This window comes from Cololabis saira, chromosome 5 (genome assembly GCF_033807715.1).
Source record: "Cololabis saira isolate AMF1-May2022 chromosome 5, fColSai1.1, whole genome shotgun sequence".
Lineage (NCBI taxonomy): Eukaryota > Metazoa > Chordata > Actinopteri > Beloniformes > Belonidae > Cololabis > Cololabis saira.
The window spans coordinates 6,241,990-6,266,115 of record NC_084591.1 but is presented as its reverse complement, the minus strand read 5'-3'; the positions used below and the strand labels follow the sequence as shown (position 1 = coordinate 6,266,115).

The 24,126-nt window shown below is 38.5% G+C and overlaps 1 protein-coding gene across 1 annotated transcript in view; it reads right to left on the bottom strand.

Annotated features, from left to right (window-relative positions):
- ptpn9a (protein tyrosine phosphatase non-receptor type 9a) overlaps positions 1-24,126 on the bottom strand; it is a 69,158-nt gene that overhangs the window by 12,230 nt on the left and 32,802 nt on the right. Inside the window, exons 5-9 of the mRNA XM_061722373.1 lie at positions 16,652-16,741; positions 11,625-11,749; positions 8,047-8,152; positions 4,516-4,626; positions 522-838 (exon numbers count right to left, since the gene is read on the bottom strand). Of these exons, the coding sequence (XP_061578357.1) occupies positions 522-838; positions 4,516-4,626; positions 8,047-8,152; positions 11,625-11,749; positions 16,652-16,741 (749 nt within the window). The remainder of the gene's footprint in view (positions 1-521; positions 839-4,515; positions 4,627-8,046; positions 8,153-11,624; positions 11,750-16,651; positions 16,742-24,126) is intronic.

The following is a 24,126-nucleotide window of genomic DNA, read 5'->3' as shown; positions in this document are numbered from 1 at the left end:
GCCTTTAAATATGTTTAAAGGTATGAAAACATTAAAGTGTTAGGTTATAATTGTATAAATTGTCTATATTTCATTACTTTATATACTGTCTTGGGGTCACATTTGCAAAAAATGATAAAAACCAAATGCCCGAAAAAGGAACAAATAAAAATGGAATGTGGGAAAAAATAAAACTGATTTCATCCGTCTCTGTTTCCTCCCTGGATCTGTTTGGTAATTCTGACCCACGATGTTTCTGTTTCAGTTCTATCAGCATTCTGGGAGCTGATTGGTCCTTACAGCATCATTAGCTGCAATACTTGCTGTTGAATCTCAATATAATACTAGTATTAATATGTTGCAGAACTACAGTCATATAATTCATGCAACAGCGCAAAAAACAGTTTTAATAACACTAACCCAAATCAATATCGGAATCCAATCGAATCAAATCTTGATAATCGATTCTGAATCTTAAGAATCGGAATCGATTCTTGACATTTGAATGGATCCCCAGCCCGACTCCTCTGGGAGGAACTTACTGTGCAGAGTGGAAGGTTCCCGGGGACATTTCCGTGCGCAGCTCCTCGTACTCCTGGTGGATGCCGGTGCGCTGCAGCCGGCCCAGGTGCGCCAGCAGCTCCTGGGGCCGCATGGACTCGGGTCCGGGGACGTGGATGGACGAGTCCTCCATGGGGATCCCCACCAGCTCGTCCACGGGGTCCACTCGGCCGTTCTGGCCCACGAGGAGCTGCTGGTTCCAGCTGTACGCGTCCAGGGGCAGCAGGCCGCCCAGGTGCTGCGGGATGCAGTCCCTGGGCAGGTGCTGGCGGAGATCAGCCATCTTTACCATCTGGACCTGGAGGAGGAAGAGATGGAGATCAGGCCGGGCCCGTGAGAACCTCGGCTAACGCCTCACATGTAACCGCTGATCCACCGGTTCAAGTAGCTTTTATATTTGTTACTTCTGTTTCATGAACAATCTTGGGTAACACTTTACAATAAGGGTCCCTTAATTAACGTTAGTTAATGCATTATTAAGCATTAATTAACAGTTTAATAAGTACCGTATTGGCCCTAATATAAGACGACCCTGATTATAAGACGACTGCCTCTTTTTCAAGACTCAAGTTTGAAAAAAGACTTTTTGAACACCAAATTCAATTTTTATACAGAAAATAATTACAGTACATCTGAAACAAATGATTATAACAATATATTTGAGAGAAAAAGCATGTTATTTTGCCTCATTCAAATCATCATCTTGAAGTTTGCATCTTAACTTCTCCTCAGCTGCCGGTTTACCTGCCGATCTTCCACCCACTTTTCTCCAGATTGTCGCTACGTTTCTCCATTTTTTGTTATCTTTTCTCTTATTTTCTTCCCTTTTCTTTGTTATTACTGCTATTTTTTATTTTTCTTCTTTGTGACAGGGGTTCGCTTTGGCCTGGGGAGTTAAGTTCAGCATTCGCTTTAAAGATATCTGGCGCCATCTAGTGTTGTGAATGGGTATAACGTCTAGACCCCGAATGTAAGACGACCCCTACTTTTTCAGTCTTATTTCAATGCAAAAAACACCGTCTTATATTCGGGACAATACGGTAATGCATTATTAAGCATTAATTAACAGTTTAATAAGTAATGCTTATGAGCCACTCCTTTTTTTATGTCAGGTTACCGTTCATAAGGTCAGGTAAGATACCTGATAACATACACAGCACCATTAGGAAATGATTACTTAAGACTCTAAATAGTTGTTTAATAATGCCCATCCAGGTAACATGTACACCATTAGTGAATGATTAGTAGATGTATTAGGTAGCTGTTACTTAATGCTTATTCACTCCAAATAAACACCATTAGTAAATGATTACTAGGGGCATTATTAACGTTTTACTTATATATTAACTAATGTATTAATTAATATTAAGTAATGCATACATAAGGATAAATAATTACATCATGTAACGTTTATTAATGCTTACTAATGTATTAATTAACTCTGAGCAGTAGACATGAATTAACTGTTAATGCATTAACTTATATGCTTATTAATGTTAATACATAATAATAGTTATTTAACTATTATTAAACTGTTAATTAATGCTTAATAATTCATTAACTAACGTTAATTAAGGGACCCTTATTGTAAAGTGTTCACCCATCTTGTGTACAGCAGACCTTTAGGTAACGTGTGGGAGGATGTCACAGTTTCTTATCTTCATTATCTCATATCTTGTGCTGTTCTTCCTCAAAATTCTGTTTTCACGCGCAGCGAAATCTTTGCTTCTGATCAGACATGCTGTATGCCGATGACGTTGTACAGATGTCTCTTTTCTGCTTGCTTGCTATGCTCGCTATGATCACAACCCTGTCAAGATTCCCCCGTCAGAAGAATACCGACATCATTCCCTCTTTTCACTTCCCAGCGTCTCCTCCAGACAGAAGATCTAACAGCTTTATTCACTGCAGTTTAGTGCTGATTCACAACTAAAGCTGTCTACGGTTAAAAGGCCAATTCAAGTCCTATTATATATGTATATGTAGGCTGCTGCGACGGAGGTCAGGAGTGCAGGAGCAAACACCCCCAAACACTGTATTTTAGTCCGACAATAATAATAAAAACAACAATACTACTAATAATAATTTTTTTAAATAAAAATTTAAGAGGAAAATTTAATTTCTAAAAGGAAAAGCATGTGTATCTCAGTTGTTGGAGTGGTTTTATGGAATGGGTTGGGTAATGGGTTGAAGCAATGTACAAATATAAATCTAAAAAATTTAAATTTAAAAAACGGTACCAAAAGGAAGTTCTGGGAAGTTATTTGATTGAGGAGTTATGTTAAGGAAAGATTGTGTTTGTTAGCTGGTTAGAAAATCGGTAGCCTAATAGGTAAATTAGCAGCTATTTATTATTAATATTTATGTTTAATTTATAATAGAGGTAACAAAGGGGCAGGGTTAAATAAGTTTGACTTTTTTTCCCCTGTTTGTATGACGTTTTTGTTGTTGTTGCTTTTTTTCTGTATGTTTTGAATTTGTTTAAAAATGTTATATTTTTTTCCTTATGTGTTCGAATTAAACAAAAAAAGAAAAAGAAAATAATGATGATGATAATAATAATGATGATAAGTATGATAATGATAATAATAAGCATGATAATAATAGTAATAATGATAATTATAATGACAACAATAATACTAATAATAATGATAATAATAATAATAATAAATATGATAATGATAATAATAAGCATGATAATAATAGTAATAATGATAATAATGATAATGACATTAATAATACTAATAATGATGATAATAATAATAATAATATTAATAATAATAATAATAATAACACCAATAATAATGATAATAAGTATGATAATGATAATAATAATAATGACACACGCAAGAGGAGATGCTGCGATGTGAAACGAGGACACGTTACGTCCTGTTGGCTGGGATTTTTGAGCAGGATTGCATCACAAGTATCTGCAAGCAATCAGAGAAACATCAAGACTAATCTGACCACAGGAAGACTTTAAGCTTGATGCAGAACAGATCTGAAAACAAGTAGTAGATTCCCGAGCGAGGACAAAGAGAGAATAGCAGAATATCTAAGAAAAGATACACTCTTGATTAAAGACGATAATACACTCCCCTAGTAACGTCGCCTCTAAAAGAACTCTAAAAGAACTCCACATGAATGAAATCCTGCAGTGAATCAGACATGAACAAACATGGGAGACGTGAGGTGGACGAGTGGATCCCCAAGCACTCAGTGTGACGCAGAGGTGTCAAGTAACGAAGTACAAATACTTAGTTACCTTACTTAAGTAGAAATTTTGGTTATCTATACTTCACTGGAGTAATTATTTTTCAGACGACTTTTTACTTTTACTCCTTATATTTTCACGCAATTATCTGTACTTTTTACTCCTTACATTTTAAAAACAGCCTCGTTACTCTATTTTATTTCAGCCTTTAAATAAAAACTATCCAGTTAAATTGCTCCATCCGGATAGAGTGAATTTGGTTGTGGTTGTTTCAGATGTTCTTGTCCAGTTTTGTTCTTACATCCGTTCCCTCAGATTCCTGCAACTAAACTTGGATGTACATTCCAATAAAGGTTAGGATAAATGATAACATGCCTCTGAAGTTTGACTTTTTGCACCATTACAATACTTATAGGCAACTAGTCATCATATCTCCTGCTCTCTGAAACACATGTTAATGCTCAATAGTACACATATATGCTTCTTTAATATATTTGCATTATACTAAGATACATTCATTTTCAATGGCTTTTGTCCTTAATGTTTTTTTCCCCCTTACATTGCTTTTACTTTTATACTTTAAGTAGTTTTGAAACCAGTACTTGTATACTTTTACTTGAGTAAAAAACTTGAGTTGATACTTCAACTTCTACAGGAGTATTTTTAAACTCTAGTATCTATACTTCTACCTGAGTAATGAATGTGAATACTTTTGACACCTCTGGTGTGACGACTCGAGGTTTGAGGAAAAGTGCATTTACCCTCTCCCTCAGCTTCTCCTTGAGCAGCAGGCTGAGCAGGTTGTAGGGAACACGGAACCAAACTGGGGCCCCGACGATCAGCACCTTCTTCAGCCTGGCAGGGAACGCCCCCTGGTGGACAGAGACGGCAGCGCACGTTAGGAACACTGCTCAATTCTGAGGATGAAACTCATTTTTCATTCATTAAATTATTTATTCTAACAGGTTAAAACAAAAACAAACAAAAAAATCTGAATAAATAAAATGTATATACCGAAAAAACAAAAAAAAAACCATAAGCAAAACAAAGCAAATTAAAGAGACAAATCTATATGTAGATAAATATTTCCTGTTTGAAAGCGTGAAGGATGAAGTTTCAAAAAACTTTTCTAGTCCTACCCCTTCTAATGTTCTGTTTTTACCATTTCTTCATTTCATAGAACTTTTAAAAGAAAAGCATAAAAGAAAAGAAAAAGTGGTTCCGCTGAGCAAGGCACTCTGGTCACTGGCTCAGTTCATGTGTCCATTGTGATTTATTTTATTTATGATTTATTTTTATTTTATGATTTATTTTTATTTTTACGATTTTATATCCTCATAAGTATGTTGTTAAATGTTATTAGGTGGGGGCTCCTCATAAGCCTACTTGCTTGCTCGCTCCTCCCTGCACAGTTTCTTTTAACTGAACTTATTTGTGTAATGTTATTTTTTTATGTTATGTGCTAAAAATAAAACTAAACTAAACCATTTCCGTTTTGTATCCATAAAGAGTATTGATTTTAAAGATTTGTTTAAACTTACTTAGTGATTTGCATGATTTCATTTCATCTTTACAGTTGTTCCACAGATGAACTCCCTTCACTGATACACAATGAGTTTTGATGTTTGTTCGTACATGCTGTTTTTTCAAACTAAAACATTGAACACACGAAACTTTTTTTAAATGTTTATAAATGCAGAAGAATTGCAATATAGAGTTTCGTTTGCCTCAATATCAAAAGAGAAAATCCTGTCAAATCTATTTTCATCAGTTCAGTTTTCCCTCCTCCCACTCTTCTCCTCCGTCTGAATCTTTCAGCTTAAAAGCTGCACAGACAACTCGGGTTTAGTTAAGCTGTTACTACCATCAGCAAAAACAAGCCAAAGTAACTTTGAACTGGTGTCATGGTCGTTTATGGTCACAGCAGCGTATATTTTATGACTTTATGCACCTTAAACCAGCGGTTCCCAACCTTTTTTCCTTGTTTCCCCCTACTTGTGTCTAAGACCAGCCAGGCCCCCGACCCGTACGTACTAGCACCAAAATAGTCTTTTATTGAAAAAATGAACATTAATTATGTTTTTTTTATACATTTCTCTTTGGTTTACTCTGTATACATATGACTTTGTTTTTCTCCAATGTCACCAATGTATAAAATACACACAAAAGGACATAAAATATTTCTGAAAAATGTCTCTTTTAATATGAGACCAACATTTTTTTACATTCTTCCTTTAACAACCTGTCGGAGTAGATTAAATGTTGAATAATGATATAATAGATAGCCATCAGACTGTATAATAAGCAACTGTAGCCACCCGTGTGCAATAAACCTGTCTCTTTGTAAGTGCAATAACCACTAAATACCTCACGTATTTTTGAAAATATTTGTAAATATTTTGTAAATATTATCCGTTTTTTCGGTGTTTACTATTTTTTTCTCTCTTGTACATACTCTTTTTCTACTTTTTATATTGCTCTTTTTTATTATTTAACTATTTATTGGTTATTTCTATTTTACATTTTTTGTATAAAGCGTGTGTGTTTTGGCTGCTGCACGACTGAATTTCTCCTCTGGGAGATCAATAAAGTCTTCTATTCTATGCTATAATAAAGAATGAAATAATTTCCTGTGTTTGTCACCAGTGTATAAAAAACCCAAAAAATATTCAAGACATTCATAAATTATTCCTAACAATGTCTTATGAATGACTCATTCGCAAATATAATTTTTACAACTGCATAATTTCAAAGCAGACAAAGTTTCGCCCCCCCTCAGAGATCTCTGGCCCCCCCAGGGGGTGAGGACCCCAGGTTGGGAGACACTGCCTTAAACTACCGCGATCATCATGATTAAAGCAAGAAAGAGACAAGAAAGTAATGATGAAGGAGAGTCTGAGTAGTAAAAGCAACTTCACGCCTACAGTGTGACACTGAGCTAAAAGTTACAAGATCCCCTTTTTCTATTTCTAAGAAACTACATGACCTCCGTATGTCTGAGGTATTCAGTGAATGTGACCACAGACGGTTGAAATGCTCCGCCCACTTTCAGACTCACGCACACAGTACTGGAGTTGAGGGGGGATGAGGGGGGGATGAGGGAGGATGAGGGGGGATGAGGGGGGATGAGGGGGGACGGCATCCCCCCCTGAAATAAAAACGGTCCAAATCCTCCCCCCTGTAAAACTGTCATCCCCCCTTTCCATCCCTTATGTCATTTCATCAATGAATGTGGTTTTACTGCTATTTCAACATTTAGAGTCATCACCAGAAAAATAACACCAGAAAAATAACTTATTTGACAATTTTCACCTGTTTCAAGTAAATTTTCACTTGAGATTTTCACTTGGATGCCTTGAGAAAGGTCGATGACCGAAACGTTGGCCCAATAAATACTGTAGTTTGGTGAGAAGAACGTGTGCGGGAGTTTTCTTTTTTAAAATTGGCTGCGGCTTTCCTCCTCCGACGCACCTTTCTGCAGAACCGCTGTGCAAAACGTTTCTATACTTGAAATAAGTAGAAAAATCTGCCAGTGGGACAAGATTTATCTTCTTATTACAAGCAAAAAAATCTTGTTCCACTGGCAGATTTTTCGATTTATTTCAAGTGAAAATCTACTTGAAACAGGTGAAAATTGTTGTTTTTTCCAGTGATGAGTCTTGTTTTAAGTGTAATGAGATTTTTTTTTACTAAAATGAGACATTTTAATTAGAAATAAGACAAATATTCTTGTTAAGATTTAGAGTTTTTGCAGTGATCCATGTTACTTATCCTGTGAAGGACAGAGTAATATTGATAAGTTCAGAAAAGTGTTTTTTATTGTTGTGTTTTGATGTATTTGATGTAAGCCCAGTGGATATTTAAAGCTTACAGAAGGCTGCATTTAACTGCTGCTATGTCATTCCTGCAGTATTTCTGCAGGTGTTTTGGTCACTGCTATTATTTGTAATATATTATATTATTTGTAATCAGCACAAATTATCTGTCCCCATATGATAAAATCCACCATCCCCCCTGATTTTATTTTTACAACTGGAGTCCTGCACGCACACGTGGTCGTATGGGTCTGCATCTGTGCAGCGTGAAGGATCCGACCGTCTCGTTCAGCAGTAATCTGGTCAGAACTGGATGCTTGGTATAAATAAATACAATCTTCCGACCTCATCTCAAGATAAACAGCATCGTTTACATCCTGCGAGCGGTCCCGTCAACGCCGGGGCTCTCGTTTCCGGAGGAACCTCCTAGAGCTCTGCCTTTTCTACAGCGGGGCATAAACATTTATGCGTCCGAACCTTGAGCAGGTTGAGGATCTTCTTGCTCAGGTCCAGCTCAAAGTTTGTGTAGTTGGAGCCCGCCATGTCGTAAATGAAAACCAAGCCGTTCCTCTGGGTCTCAAAGCTGTGAATTAAAGGAGAAACAGAGAAAGAAACTTACGTAAGTGTGTATGATACACCGAATAAGACAGTAACACAGTTTCTTATACAAGAGAAAGCGATCAGTTAGACCAGGGGTCAGCAACCCGCGGCCGCATGCGGCTCTTAAGTGCCGCCCTAGTGGCTCCTGGAGCTTTTTCAAAAATGTTTGACCTTTTTTTTCTTCCTTTTTTCTCTTTTTATTTCTTTTTTTCTTATTTTCCTTTTTCTTCTTTTTTCTTCTCTTTTTCCTTTTTTTAATTCATTTTTCCTTTTTTTCTTCTTTTTTTTCCTTTTTTCTTTTTACTTCTTTTCTTTTTTTCTTTTTTCTTCTCTTTTTCCTTTTTTTCTTCCTTTTTCCTTTCCTTTTTAATCTCGACATTTCGACTTTTTTCTCGAAATTTTGACTTTTTGTCGACATTTCGACTTTTTTCTCGAAGTGCATAATGAAAAAAAAAATCTTCCCCCAGTTCGAACTAATATAGAAACATGCCACATGACTTTTCATTTTTTGCAGCTCCAGACATATTTGTTTTTTGGGTTTTTAGTCCAATATGGCTCTTTCAACATTTTGGGTTGCCGACCCGAGTTAGACTGAAGGAATCGACAGAAATCATTTTAAACTGTTTTAACTTCACATGATACAGAAAATCAGCAAACAATGTAAGTTTGACGGGTTAGAAAACTAGAAAACAATCCTGTCCATCAAAGTTATGCAATTCCCTCAAGGAAAAATAACCTTAATGATGTCACTGGTTACGTTTCTAAAACAGGAAAAACGTCCTTGCAATGCAAGACTGTATAACCCCTCAGTAACGAGGCCTGTTTTTAAGTCTCCTGATCAAATATGAGGAACTCCAGGAACTCAAACGTGTATTTGAATAAATTAAAATATCAAAATAAAGATAAAATATGTGGGATTAAACAGAGGTGTCAAGTAACCAAGTAAAAATACTTTGTTACCTTACTTAAGTAGAAATTGTGGTTATCTATACTTCACTGAAGTAATTATTTTTCAGACGACTTTTTACTTTTACTTCTTACATTTTCAAAACAGCCTCGTTACTCTATTTCATTTCGGCCTTTTAAAAAAAAAACTATCCAGTTAAATTGCTCCATCCGGATAGAGTGAATTTGGTTGTGGTTGTTTCAGATGTTCTTGTCCAGTTTTGTTCTTACATCCGTTCCCTCAGATTCCTGCAACTAAACTTGGATGTACATTCCAATAAAGGTTAGGATAAATGATAACATGCCTCTGAAGTTTGACTTTTTGTACCATTACAATACTTATAGGCAACTAGTCATCATATCTCCTGCTCTCTGAAACACATGTTAATGCTCAATAGTACACATATATGCTTCTTTAATATATTTGCATTATACTAAGATACATTCATTTTCAATGGCTTTTGTCCTTAATGGCTTTTTTCCCCCTTACATTACTTTTACTTTTATACTTTAAGTAGTTTTGAAACCAGTACTTTTATACTTTTACTTGAGTAAAAAACTTGAGTTGATACTTCAACTTCTACAGGAGTATTTTTAAACTCTAGTATCTATACTTCTACACCTCTGGGATTAAAGCAGAACTGTAAAATTAAGCTTGAACGTTAGCAGACTGGCAAAATCTTAAAGAAAAGACCTCTGTCTGACAAAACCTCCCACATGTAGAGATCACATCTGTCTGGATTCATGTAGCACGTTAACGCACGTTAACGCCTCGCCGCTGAGCGTGCCGAGACAGCGTTTCTACCGCCTACGGAGTCTTTAGGGAGGTTTTGAAGAGGAACGTATAGGTGGACTTTCCAAAAGAGCCATTATGGAACATAAAGGACTAGTTGAGCCACTGAGGTTCTTCAGGTAACAAAGTAACTCATCTTTATTTGATATACAGTACAGACCAAAGGTTTGGACACACCTTTTCATTCAAACAAATGGGGAAGTGTCTAAACTTTTGGTCTGGTTCAGGTTTTTACAAACCCGAATATGAGCAAATTCGGGTTATTCAAAGGGGTTATTGGTGTTTACATGGCTGTGCAAATTCGGGTTATTACCAATATTCAGGTTTTAAAAGGGTTATTGATGCATGGAAACACAGTCAGTGCTGCCGGTAGAACTGATTGACAGTTCTCAAATCCACTTCCCTCCAGGGATCATCCAATCACCAGGGAGCAGTTTGGTGCAGAGGAGCGTGTTTGGTGTCGGCTGAGACAACCAGACACATGACTCAGTAAAGGTTTCCCCAGAAATATGAGTTATGATGATGACACATCAGACATGAGCGAATGAGGAAAGTAATGTTGTTGTTTTTTATGCTGACTTAGCAGGTCTTTTAGGGGAATCTGCAGAGTCTTGACTTTTAAGATGACGGCTGATAATAGGAACGTTGTTTCATTGCATGTGGAGCTGTCGTAGGATACAAGTGTTCTGGAAGGAGGTTCTTTCTTTCTTTCTGGCTCATTTCTTTCTTTCTTTCTTTCTTTCTTTCTTTCTTTCTTTCTTTCTTTCTTTCTTTCTTTCTTTCTTTCTTTCTTTCTTTCTTTCTTTCTTTCTCAAACTGGTTTCTAAACTAACAGAAAGCGTTATTCCTGTTGAGGCCAAAATATGTTTAATACATATATACCCTGAAGATTTTCCATCAGGTACGAAAGAAAATAGATTTATTAATTTCTGCTTGTTACAGGCAAAACGTGTAATTGCATTGAAATGGAAGGATATTGTGGGACCTAATTCTAATCAATGGACAGTTTGGCATTGGAAAAACTTACTTACATAGTAAGGGGTAAAGTCATGAGTTTTTATGAGATGTGGACGCCTTTCTTACAATTTACGAGTGACGTGAGGATGTGAGATGCTTGCGAGTGGATAATTGTACTTTTATTTTCAGTCTGGTTATACTTGTGAAAGTGTACTCCAGCTAAGGTAACTCAGGTGCAAATAATAACTTGGCTGTAAGAGATAAACAGAACGATGACTGATAATTACGATTTATTTAATTTAAATATATTTTATTTTTACTTTTACATTTTATTTATTTATTTTATTTATTTATTTTAAATTTTTTTATTTGTATTTACTAATTTCTTCCGTTATTTATTTTTTATATTTAATTTCCTCATGTATATGTACATATGAGTATATGTGCATATGTGTATGCATGTACGTATATGTACATAACTGTATTCTTTATATAACATTTTGACTGAGAATGGTGTTATTGGGGAGGGTTTTTTGATGGATGTCTGTTCTGTATATTTAATGAAAAAAGCCAATAAATATATTGTTGAAAAAAAGAAAAGATGACGGCTGATAGAAATGGACCTTCATAAATGAGCTTTCCGTTCCCAGGGCTGCGTCGTACGTGTCAGACCGGCTGGTCTGGTTAAAAACCACCAGAATGATGCGTCGTCTGCTCATTGGGCCTGTTCAGTTTCATGAGTGTTTAGTAGTGCGGTCACCTTTCCACGGCCCGGTCCAGGAGGTAGAAGAGCGCCTGCAGAACCACGTGGTTGCCCGTCTTGTTGGGGTGATGGAGCTTGGCCGTGTACAAGGCGATGGAGGCCCCCGTGGGGTCCCGTGCACTCTGAAAGTCACAACATGGACAGGTTAGTCAACCGTTGGAGGTGAATCTCTGTGTCTGAATCTCAGCTTACACTTGAATCAGTTTTATTATATCTAAAGATGTGTTTAGGAAGCATGCAATGCTTTCTGGAGGTGATTTAAAAATTAATCAATTAAATCGGCACAAGAAATTGGGGTATTTTCGCTATAGTAATAATAATAATAATGAATAATAATAAATGAATAAAACAGCATTTTTGAAAAAATAAAATAATGGAAATTGTAAATTACCTTTAATATGAGTATTTCTATAATGTGTTTTTATGTTTGTTTTCTCATTAACGTTATTTAAAGCCAGACTTTTATTTTATTTGTTATATCTTAAGGAGACCGATATTTAGTGATTTTATTTTGAAGGCGTCTCGCCGTCACATTGTAAACATCCGGTGCTTCGGACTTTAAAGGTAAAAGTTTAACGGCGGTAGAAAGTGTGTCTGCAAGACTAAACTAGTGTCAGGAATGATAAAGTGGAGCCTAACTGACACAAAAAGCACCTGCTGATGAGGATTTGTGCAAATTGTATGCCGTATTTATGTCCAGCTTGAATTTGGTCGCTCATGTATTGTTTATTTATGTACATTATGTGGTTAGCGGTAGCTGTTATTACCGAGCGAGCAGCTGTGTCGGTCTGTATTAAGTTAAATGAAAATTATATGAATGTAGAAAGACTTTATTTTACTCCTTTATAGCTCTTACGGTGTGTTTGCAGTGTATTTACATCCAAGGAATAAAATCATTGTGAACCATCAGTTTGAGAGTCATCCATCATCAGTCGGGGCTACAGAAATTATTTTTTCCTTCTGTGCGGCCCGGTACCAGATGACCCCCGGCCCGGTACCGGGCCGCGGCCCGGGGGTTGGAGACCACTGATTTAAAGTGTGACAACCCCCAAACAAAGCCCTGCAAAACCGACCACCACAAGGTGGCGCCTCCTCTCTCGAGGACTGGGGGACAGTTCCGGTCCCTGAGGATGCTGCAGGTTCCATGGCTCATCTTCGTCTCATCTTCGTCTCATCTTCGTCTCCCGGAGACACAGAACAGGTTTTTCTGGTCCGGGCCGATCTGCATGGGTGCTCTGCTGGGTGTCCCGAGACCGGCCCGGCTCTTCACCTGATCCCGAGACAGAGCAGCAGAGCAGCAGAGCCCGTCCCCTCGTACGCAAATCAGCCCGTATGTGCTCTCCGGCGCGGCGGCTAAAAATACACCAGACAGGATGTGCAGGCTGCTGCCGAGGCTGGAGGACCCGACGTCAGAGGGGAGGATGTGCAGCATCAGTGCCACTGTGGCACGTCGGGGGGGAAGGAAGATGGGGGAACACAGGAAAGCCCGGTGTGTCCGCGCATGTCGGCGTGCATTCTTCACGCCGGTGATGTGGCTGACGAAAAGATCCGTTTATCTAAAGATGTGTTTAGGAAGCATGCAATGCTTTCAGGAGGCGTTATAAACCATCAAATAATCTCTTTATTCAATATAATACTTTAAAATTCCATGATATAGTAGAGCAGAAAACTGTTCTATTTGCCTTTAAAGCAGCAGAAACTGCTACCAAACTACATTCAGGATTTGTTCCAGATAAAAGAAACCGCTATGACCTGAGGGGGAAACTCATGTTTGAGATGACGACAGTAAGAACTAGGGGTGTAACGATACACTAATCTCACGATACGGTACACGATATTGAGGTGATGATAACGATACGATATTATAGCAGTATTTTTTTAACAACCTTGCATGAGAAACATATGACTGGAAAAAATGGTCTTTTATTTGAAAGACACAAAAATACAAAACAATGCTGTGTGTTTGCCCTATTGTTACAGTTTGTAATGCTTTATAACTGTTTAAGTTTTAAAGAGAAAGCCAGGCCAACCATTTTCCACAAACTGAACTAAAAGTAAATGTCAGGTTTGCATTATGATCTTCAGTTTCATACAATAAAAATATTTAGCCACAAACTGAATAGTTTCTCTCATGTATGATTTGACTTTTTTCTTTTCCAGAAATGTAACAACTAAAATTAAATAAATAAATAAAAGTAAATAAATACATACAATTTTACATCATAAAACAGATTGATTCATGCTCACTTTATAAGTGTAAAAGGAGATTTATTTTTGTTAAGAAGGTTATTTTGGTAATTCAGGGTTCATTATTTTATAAATATATTCTTTATATTCTGATGTAAATCAGGGACTATAATGACACTAGTCAGTTTATCTGTAGTGATTAGTCTGTTTTAGATTGGGCGGAGTGATACGCCACAGTACGGCACTAGGTGCTGTTGATGTTCTAAAATCCTACACTGTTGAGGGACATTAAAGTACACTGGAACTCGGAAGAAGTTTTCCCCGACCCAAAAAAGGTTTAATTTAATAATGTAAGGCTTAACTCTACACCAGACTTAAAGGTTCAGAGCTCAAGACCCTAAAAGTCTGTGATTTGGACCGCAAAACGGTACTAGTTTCTTCTGAGCGGAGTAAGATTTTGGTCTGCGGGTCGAGGCGCGGTCGTTACTAGTCAACACAATAGATTAATATTAATAACCCAATATCGTGATACACTTTGTCACCTCCACGACACGTATTGTGATGTTTTTGTATCGCGAAATTTCGTGGCACGATATACAGTATTGTTACACCCCTAGCAAGAACTAATATTAAAAAGTGATGGACACCAATTAAGGCTAGAGAAATGTGGAATAGTTGTAATAACAACCTAAAAATGTGTAGTTCTATCTTCAAAGTTAAAGGGATTGTGACATGAAAAACACATTTTTCTTGATTTTTTGTGTTTTGTTGGGTGTCTTGACATCAATTACAACCAAAAAACAACGAATTTTTAACATTCAGTGTATTGTGTGCTTTCTGGGATTTTCCGCATAACTGTGCAAAAACGGCGCATGTGGTTTGGTGGCGGATCGTTACGTAACGACCCGCTAAATCACCGCCCCCTCCACCCAGCTCCCTGCCTCCTCTCCTCTCCAGCGCACCATAAAGGCTGATTTATGGTTCCGCGTTACACCGACGCAGAACCTACGGCGTAGGGTTACGCGGCGACGCGCACCATACGCTGAACCCTACGGCGTATGCTCTGCGTCGATTTAACGCGGAACCATAAATCAGGCTTAACACAGAGCTGTTTAGAGCCTCTTTTGTTCTAATCACCGGAGGAAAACTGCTAAGAAGACCCGCGGCCACTGACTGGACTTAAGATAAGGGGACAGTGCTGCTTGCATGCCTTTATTTTTATGATTGTTTGCTGTGGTTCGCCCTCCTGCTTTTCCGTGCATGCTTCGCCTGTCGCCCCGACGCCGCTGTGAGCGTATGGCTGGAGGAGGAGGAGGTTTGGAGGAGGAGCGGAGCAATGATTGACAGGAAGGGGGGGAAAGGAAGCGTTTTTCACGGCGCAAAAAAACACTGTAATAAAAAGCCAGGAAAAGATTACTAGAGTGAAGTTTTTCTTGTTACACTCTTTTAGACACATTTGAGGGATGTTGAGTTTAAGGTGGTACTGGTTGTGTTTAAGGTGGTACTGGTTGTGTTTAAGGTGGTACTGGTTGTGTTTAAGGTGGTACTGGTTGTGTTTAAGGTGGTACTGGTTGTGTTTAAGGTGGTACTGGTTTTGTCGGAGGTGGTTCTTGCCATGTTTGGGGCTATTAATAATGGCCAATAAACCAAACCAAGGCCTGGATGCACGTTGTGGTTCGGGCCACATTTACGGATGATTTATTCATATTCTCCCCCATAAAAATGCATAGGTTTTGTTGCCATGGTAACAAGCCCCATAGGATGGAATGGGACAATTTGGCTGCAATATCTCAAAAGTTGTAAACAACAGCCTAATGACACCTCAGTATGTTGTAGTCCACATCGTCCTGAGACTTTTAACGTTGGATCGATGTCTCTGCGATATCGTGTTGCCGAGCAACAAGCGTCCAAATTTCTGTTAGCTTGAAAATTAGAATAGTTAAATATCTCAAAAAGCGTAATAGCTAGCATGATGAGACTAAAATATGATGTAGTACAACGCGTCCCGGGTTTGTCAATGCTGTAATGATGTATGTACGATAAACCGTTGCCTAGCAACAAGCGTCCAAAATAAAATGGAAATGTATCAAATTGAAAGTTAAATATCGCAAAAACCAGAATAATTAGCATGATGAGGTTGTACGGTGCTTTAGTGCCAATCGGGCCGAGTGTTTGTAAATTGGAACGATGTCTCTACGATGAAGTTCGGCCGAGCAATAAGGATCCAAATTTTTGCTTTTTGGCAACTAGCGTTGCCACGGTAACACTTTTGACTGAGAAAAGTAATGCCCATCGAGGCACGATGGAGACGCATCTAATGATGTAGTATGCCATGCATGGGTGCACGTTCTGGTTCGGGCCGCATTAACGGACGAAAAAAAGAGTGCGGAATAATAAGAATAAGAAAAGGGAAACCTTTTCTGTATACCATTATATCGCCTTCATTTTCATGTTTTTTCAGGCATGTTTTATTTTTTGGTGATTTTTTTTTTCCATATCTGACCGGGGTCATGCTTTACACCCCCTGCTGCACAGGGGAACTTTTGCGACTTTAGCTTGTTAGCAAAATGCTAGCAACATTGCCTTTTGGGCCATTCTGGACGATTGCAATATGGTCATGCCATTATTTGGCATGCCCATAATTAGTAAAATAGTAATAATTAGTAAAGATGAGGTCAGTCATTGTGGACCATTTCCACCTGTGAATGAAAACATTTGGTTGGACTTTACACAAAAGAACATCATTTCCTTATTCTGTAATTGTTGTAATTGTGATCTAAAAGAAAGGGAAGACTCGGGGAGCGTGAATGTGGGGGTTGGGGTTGGGGTTCTCTTACCAGCACGGTGAACTTTCCGCTGAGCAGCTCCGAGCGCAGAGGCTCCTCCTGAGGCTGCAGCCGGACAATTCCTTCTTTTAGACGCGTTTCCTGGAGAAAACAGATGACAGCGGTTGGAGTCGGCGCGTAGGGGAGCGTCGAATTCTTCTCCGAAACAAAAGGAGCTCGCCCGACTCTCTAAAAAGGAGCCATCTGTGGAGTTTCCTCTTGTTTATACTTTTTGAAAACCCCCTCAGGAGGATGTGTGGGAGTTCTCTCGCTTATTCTTTAGGTATTTGGGATGGGTCCTTTCAAGTCAACTCTTTATCAATGTCTGTAAATACAACTGTTGAGGCTAAATGACCATGTGCATGTGGATGTGCATGTCATTTCTTGTCCTGGTTTTTGAGGAAGCTGGATATTCCCCCCAAAGCTGTGGACATTGTGCACGTAGAATACCCTATCTGGGGATTTGCCTGTTAATATGGCAGCGGAGCGGCTGACATGATGAGAAACTACACAAAACCTTACACAGATTTAGAGCTCGGTAACGATTCAAATGTCAAGAATCGATTCGATTCCGATTCAGAATCGATTATCACCATTTGATTCGATTCGATATTGATTTGGGTTAGTGTTGCCTGGATTATATGACTGTAAAATAACTATTGAAATAATAATTTGACAATAATTATTGTGAAATAACTAAGAAATAAATAACTCAAATAGGCATTTCAATATCCATTTAAAGTGCAAAACAAGAAAGAAATTGCAACAGTTCAAGCAGTAAACAAATTATTTTAGCTTGTCTGATTTATTCTGTCACCAGACACAGCTGGACATGAAGCAACGGCATTTTTCAGGTATTTCATAACAAACCGTGTCCGATAACAGAGAAACCAAACAAGCTAATGTGAACTTCATTGAACTAATATAACATTTAGAAATTTAAGCTGAAAAGTCCAGCATTTTCTCTAAAGAGTTTTCAAAACTTCTGGGACTACTGGGATTAAAGTTCACCAGGCAAAAATGTAATGGTGAAAAAAATAAATAAATAGATAAAATAACATTTCTTTTTTTTTAATAAAAAAAAAAAAAAAAAATTGATCTTCAGACATACAAATCGATTTTTAGGAATTAATAGGAGAATCGATTTAGAATCAGAAAATCGATTTTTTTTCAACACAGGCCTACACAGATTCATGAACTTTCAGGGTTTTTATCCTCCACAACACCACCTCTCGAAAAGTGATCAAAGTCTGGATAAAAGTGCAAAAATAGTGCAAAACTAGGCTATCCAAATGCACCGTGAGTCATGCTACATCGTTCTGGGGTTGGACCTCGCTTGTTAATCTGCACAAAAGGCAGAATTCAACCCGATGCAGCTTTACAGGAGGTTATGTCTCCCGGCTGAGGGCAGGAAGTGATGACGTAATAAACCCTAGTTTTACTAGAAAGCTATAACGGCTCCAAAAACAGGGGGGATAACTTTCCAAATGAAAGAAACGATCCTGGAACCACAACCTACCACGGCAGCAGTTGTTGTTTTACAGCCTTCTGAGCGTCAAGAGCGCAATAAAACACTCTCAAATCTATTATTCTTGGTAACAAACATCTTGCAGTTGCAGAAACTAAAGCGTCACAGGGGAAGAAGAAACAGGCGGAGCTTGTCCTTACTTAGCATGAGATATCACGCCATCACAAGCTGCTGCACAGACTGAAATCATCACCATGTCGGGTAAATCTGCTCTTGAAACTGATTTCTCTCTCAAATCAAATCGGACATCTGACTATGGCTGGGGATCGATTCAAATGTTAAGAATCGATTATCAAGATTTGAGTCGATCCGATTCCGATATTGGTTTGGGTTAGTGTTATTAAAACAGTTTTTTGAGCTGTTGCATGAATTATATGACTGTAGTTATTCAAAATATTAATACTAGTATTTTATTGAGATTCAACAGCAAGTATTGGCAGCTAATGATGCTGTAAGGACCAATCAGCTCCCAGAATGCTGATAGAACTGCTTTCAGAAACATCATGTGGGTCAGAATTACCAAACAGATCCAGGGAGGAAACAGAGACGGATGAAATCGGTTTTAGTTTTTCCCACATTTCGTTTTTATTTGTTCCATTTTCGGTCTATTTTGGTTTTAAATTTTTGAGCATTTGGTTTTTAGCATTTTTTGAAAATGTAACCCCAAGACAGTATATAAAGTAATGAAATATAGACAATTTATGCAATTAAAACCTAACACTTTAATGTTTTCATACCTTTAAACATATTTAAAGGCAAAAACATGGCACCAGTTATTCTCGTGTCCAACAAAACATTCCTTTTTTGGGGATAAACAAAAAAATAACCAAAAGTTGTAATGTAATGATGAAAATAAATAAATAAATAAATAAATAAATAAATAAATAAATAAATAAATAATAGTATAAAATATAATAATCCTTCCTTCCTTCCTTCCTTCCATAAATCAGCTTTACACAAAAACGTCATCAACGGGAATTTATCGTTTTTACCGTGAGATGATAAATTCTTACCGTGGGGAATTTTTTTGACGGTTTATCGTGAACGGTAAAATATCGCCCATTCCTATTCCCACATCACCAGTCAGAGAGGTGAGCCAGGAGGATTCTTGTTCCCTCCCTCACCTACGGTAACGAGATCGCAGACACAACCGTCTGAACTGAGTCTCCACTGTGGGGCGGCTGGGGAGAGGACGCTCTGGGCAAATCGACAAATCGCTCTCGGAGCCACGTTCAAGGCCTTCAGGAGCGAGACGCACACCGTCCGTCCGCAGCTGAAACAAGCCCCCACGTTAATGATGGAATCAACTTCAGGAAAGGAAATCCTGGCCCATGTTGAAACCATTCAGCTCATTAAAGTGTCCATAAGACATCTGGGAGCTCTCCATTGGCTGCTGGGACAAACCAGATTAGATATCCGTGCAGATAAAAGCCATTATGCATGTTCAAATTTGGGCAGAATCAAATCTGCAGCTGTGTGGATCGTTTAGGGACAAAATTAGATTTTTATCCGCAACTTTCTGCTAATTATGAGCGACTGAGACGAGGAGAAGGCTCTCATTAGGCCATTATCTATGCATGCTTTTTTAAATTATTGTTATTAAATAAATGGGAGCTGCAGTCTGCTGCCCCTGAGGTACATCATCTTCATCATCATCATCATCTGCTTTGATGGTAATAAAATCTGCAGACATCTCTTCTCTGTTACGCTGTCATCCCGTTCTCAGTGACCCGTAACTGATACTTGCGCATCCAGCTGCTACAGGTTCACACAAGCAAAGGTTTAAAGTTCTTCACCCGCTTGCTCTCCCGCGGGGACGCCGCGGTGAACATCACAAACAAACAGGAAGCCGAGGAGGAAAAGATGGTGTTCATCTGAGACAGGGGTCGGCATGCGGCTCTTTAGCGCCGCCCTAGTGGCTCCCTGGAGCTTCAAAAAAATTTGACCTTTTTTTTCTTCTTTTTTCTCTTTTTCTTCCTTTTTCCTTTCCTTTTTAATCTCGACATTTCAACTTTTTTCTTGAGATTTTGACTTTCTTCTCAACATTTCGAATTTTCTCGAAATTTTGACTTTTTTCTCGACATTTTGACTTTTTTCTCGAAATTGTACTTCAACATTAATCTCGACATTTCAACTTTTTTTTTTACATTTTGACTTTTTTCTCGAAGTGCATAATGGAAAAAAAATCTTCCTCCTCTAAAATATTATTTTTATTTTTCTCCTGTCTGGCTCTAATACTCTTCCGTAGAGTCGCGTAACAAAAAGAGTCATATGGAAAGACATTAGCATGCTGCATTTGCAGCCGAGTACCCAGTTATAACTAATATAGAAACATGCAGCATGAGTTGCTTTCATTCTAAAACTTATACAAGACTTTTAATTTTTTGCGGCTCCAGACATATTGGTTTTTTTGTGTTTTTGGTCCAATATGGCTCTTTCAACATTTTGGGTTGCCGACCCCTGATCTGAGAAGAGACGCAGCGGTTCAACGGCGACGCTTCAAAACTAAATACAGTAGGGCAAAAAAGTATTTAGTCGGACACCAGTTGTGCAAATTCTCCCACTTAAAAAGATGAGATATACCTGTAATTTTCATCACAGGCATATCTCAACTCTCAACAAAATGAAAAATCACTGTCTGATTTTTAAAGAATGTATTTGCAAAATCTAGTGGAAAATAAGTATTTGGTCAATAACAAAAGTTAATCTCAATACTTTGTTATATCCCCTTTGTTGGCGATGACAGAGGTCAAAGGTTTTCTCTAAGTCTTCACAAGATTTTCACACACTGTTGCTGGTATTTTTGTCCATTCCTCCATGCAGATCTCATGTTTTTCAGCTTTCTCTCTCCTCCAAACAGGACAAGTTGTGTTTCTATCAAAAAGTTCTATTTTGGTTTCATCTGACCGTATAACATTCTCCTCCCTGTTGAGGTTGTGACCAAGTGTCTTTTATACTGATAACCAGGTAACATGTGCCATTAATACAGGTAACCAGTGGAGGACAGAGGAGCCTCTTAAAGAAGAAGTTACAGGTCTCTGAAAGCCAGAAATCTTGCTAGTTTGTAGGAGACCAAATACTTATTTTACCCAGGAATTTACCAATTCATTCAGTAAAAAACCTACAATGTGATTTCAGATAATTCAGATAAAACAGAGGTTATCATTCTTGGTCCAGAGCATCTTAGGAAGGGATTAGATGGTGTTGTGATGGCTTACAGTGCAACTGTGAGAAACCTTGGTGTTGTTTTCGATCAGGCTTTGTCGTTTAAACCATATGTTAATCGGGTTTGTAAAATAGCATTTTTTCTATCTCCGTAATATTGCAAAGATTAGGAAAATCCTCTCGCAGAGTGATGCAGAAAAACTAGTTCATGCGTTTGTATCTTCTAGACTAGATTACTGTAATGTGTTATTAGCAGGATGTCCAAGTAATTTGCTGAATAGGCTCCAGCTGATCCAGAATGCAGCAGCACGAGTGCTGACAGGAATCAGCAGGAGAGACCACGTCTCTCCAGTGTTAGCATCGCTCCATTGGTTACCCGTAAAATTCAGAATACAATTTAAAATTGTATTACTTGCGTATAAAGCCCAAAACGGCTTAGCTCCGCATTATTTGCAAGACCTGATAGTGCCTTATGTTCCTGGCAGAGCTCTCCGCTCCCAGGGTGCAGGTTTACTCGTAGTTCCTAGAGTATCCAAATGTAGATTTGGAGGGCGGGCGTTCTGTATCAGGCACCACTACTATGGAACCAACTTCCAATCTGGGTTAAGGAGGCTGACACCACGTCCACCTTTAAAACTAAACTTAAAACATTTATGTTTAGTAAAGCCTATAGTTAGTGTTAGTAAACCTCTAGCTGGTGTTGGTAAATCTCTAGGTAGTGTAAACTCTAGTGTGTTAGAGTCAGTAGTCATAGTTGCAGCTATAGAACAAGACTATAATAGTTAGTCTCAAATATAGCTTGGTGGTAGATATGCTGCTATAGGCTTATGCTGCAGGGGGGCACCGACATGATCCGCTGGGCGGTGCCTCTCACCCTTCTTCTCCTCTCCTCTTCCCTTCCTCTCTTCTCCATTACCATTTTTATTTATTATAAATGTCTCATAGCTATCATTTTTGTCCATCGTTCCTGTAGTTTCTTGTGCTGGCCCCCATTTTTTCTCTTTTGTGCATGTTTGCAGGCCGGAGCTTCGGGAGGTGCGTGCTGGCCTGCGGTCCCCCCACCCCGGTCATCCCGTTGCTGCTTCCACCTGCCTGCGGTCCCCACCCTTCTGGTCATCTGCTCAAGGTTTCTTCCCTCCTAAAGGGGAGTTTTCCCTTGCCACTGTTTGGCTTAAGGCTTTTCTCCCACTAGGGGAGTTTTTACCTGCCATTGTTTATGTAATAATTGCTCAGGGGTTTATGTTCTGGGTCTCTGGAAAGCGTCTAGAGACAACATCTGTTGTATTAGACGCTATACAAGTAAAATTGAATTGAATTTCCTGGATTCTTTCCCCCCATTTTGTCTTTCATAGTTGAGGTGTATTTATGATGAAAATTACAGGCCTCTCTCATCTTTTTAAGTGGGAGAACTTCCACAATTGGTGGCTGACTAACTACTTTTTTGCCCCACTGTACGTCCACATTCCGGACACAGCTCTTATCTATTTGACTCCATGCAGGCAAGAATACGACACTCGCTTGTTTTCAGTTCATGTTGTTTGACATGTGAAACTTCATGTTCCTCCTTTGTCTAATTTCATAACCTCGTGTTATGACAGATTCGGCGATCAAGGTCGAGGTCGTCTCAGAGGCTAAAACTGTGTTTGCATATCCGGACGGAGGTTTTTTTAAAGCATCTGATTATTGACCACCTGCCTGGCGACGCCCCAGAGACACTTTTCATGTAAAAGTTCCTGTGTGCTTCCAAACCTCTTATCTGCTTTGAATGATGTGAGACACCTAAATACGCTCAACTCCAGATGTTTTCTTCCCTTCCTGCCCTCTTCTGGAAGATGCGTCACAGTTAACCAGCTAACAACAACAAACAAAGGCAGATTTAGTGCCACAAGCAAGAAAAACAAACTCATCGGAAATGATTCCTCCAAAATATTCCTAAGTGAAGTTTTCTACCTCGTGTTCCTCTTGCAGACTGGTGCAACGCGAGGTTCTGGTTAGCATGGTAAACACATCCCTGCCAGCGTCACCACCCCCCTTTAGTTTAAGGTAAAAAACAGAAGCAGTCCGGTTTCAGAAAAAACACCTGTTTGCACTTCCTGTAGCGGCACTGCTAACACATCTGCTAACACATCTGCTAACACATCTGCTAGTAGGATACAGGCAGATCTAATGATTCCCTTCCCCTAACAATGGGATGCTTGTACGTTCATGGTGCCTGACGACTGGTTTTCACTTTAAACTGTCACTAATCACTAGAGAGATGTTTCCATATTCCTCTTCAGATCAGATCCAGACCCACATGGTGGCCTAACTAGAGCGAAAGTGGCGGTAAGTTGGCGTTTTAAAGCTGACCACGGACACAAGTGGCAGTAACTAGTGATGCACCGAAATGAAAATTTTGGGCCGAAACCGAAACTAATAATAATAATAATAATAATACACACTTGGCCGAATACCGAACAATACCGAACATGGTTCTTCGCAGTTTTTCATTTATTTTGCCAATTTTTTCACCATTGCATAAATCAAATAAATTTGATTCAAGCATGCTTTTCAAAGAAAAAAATCTTTTACAAAATTACACGGAAGAAAATATTTATTGAACATAAAAAAAACTGAACATGTTTTAATTTCCCAGCATTATGTTGTTTTGGTTCCACCTCCTGGTGAATGTTAGGTAAAATTCTTATGGGGTTAGTTTTTGGTTGGCCAACGATTTATGTTTGTGGTGCGCAACAGTTACGGAGCGGCCAGTCTATTTCCTTATATTACAACGCCGTTATTAATTGTTCGGTTT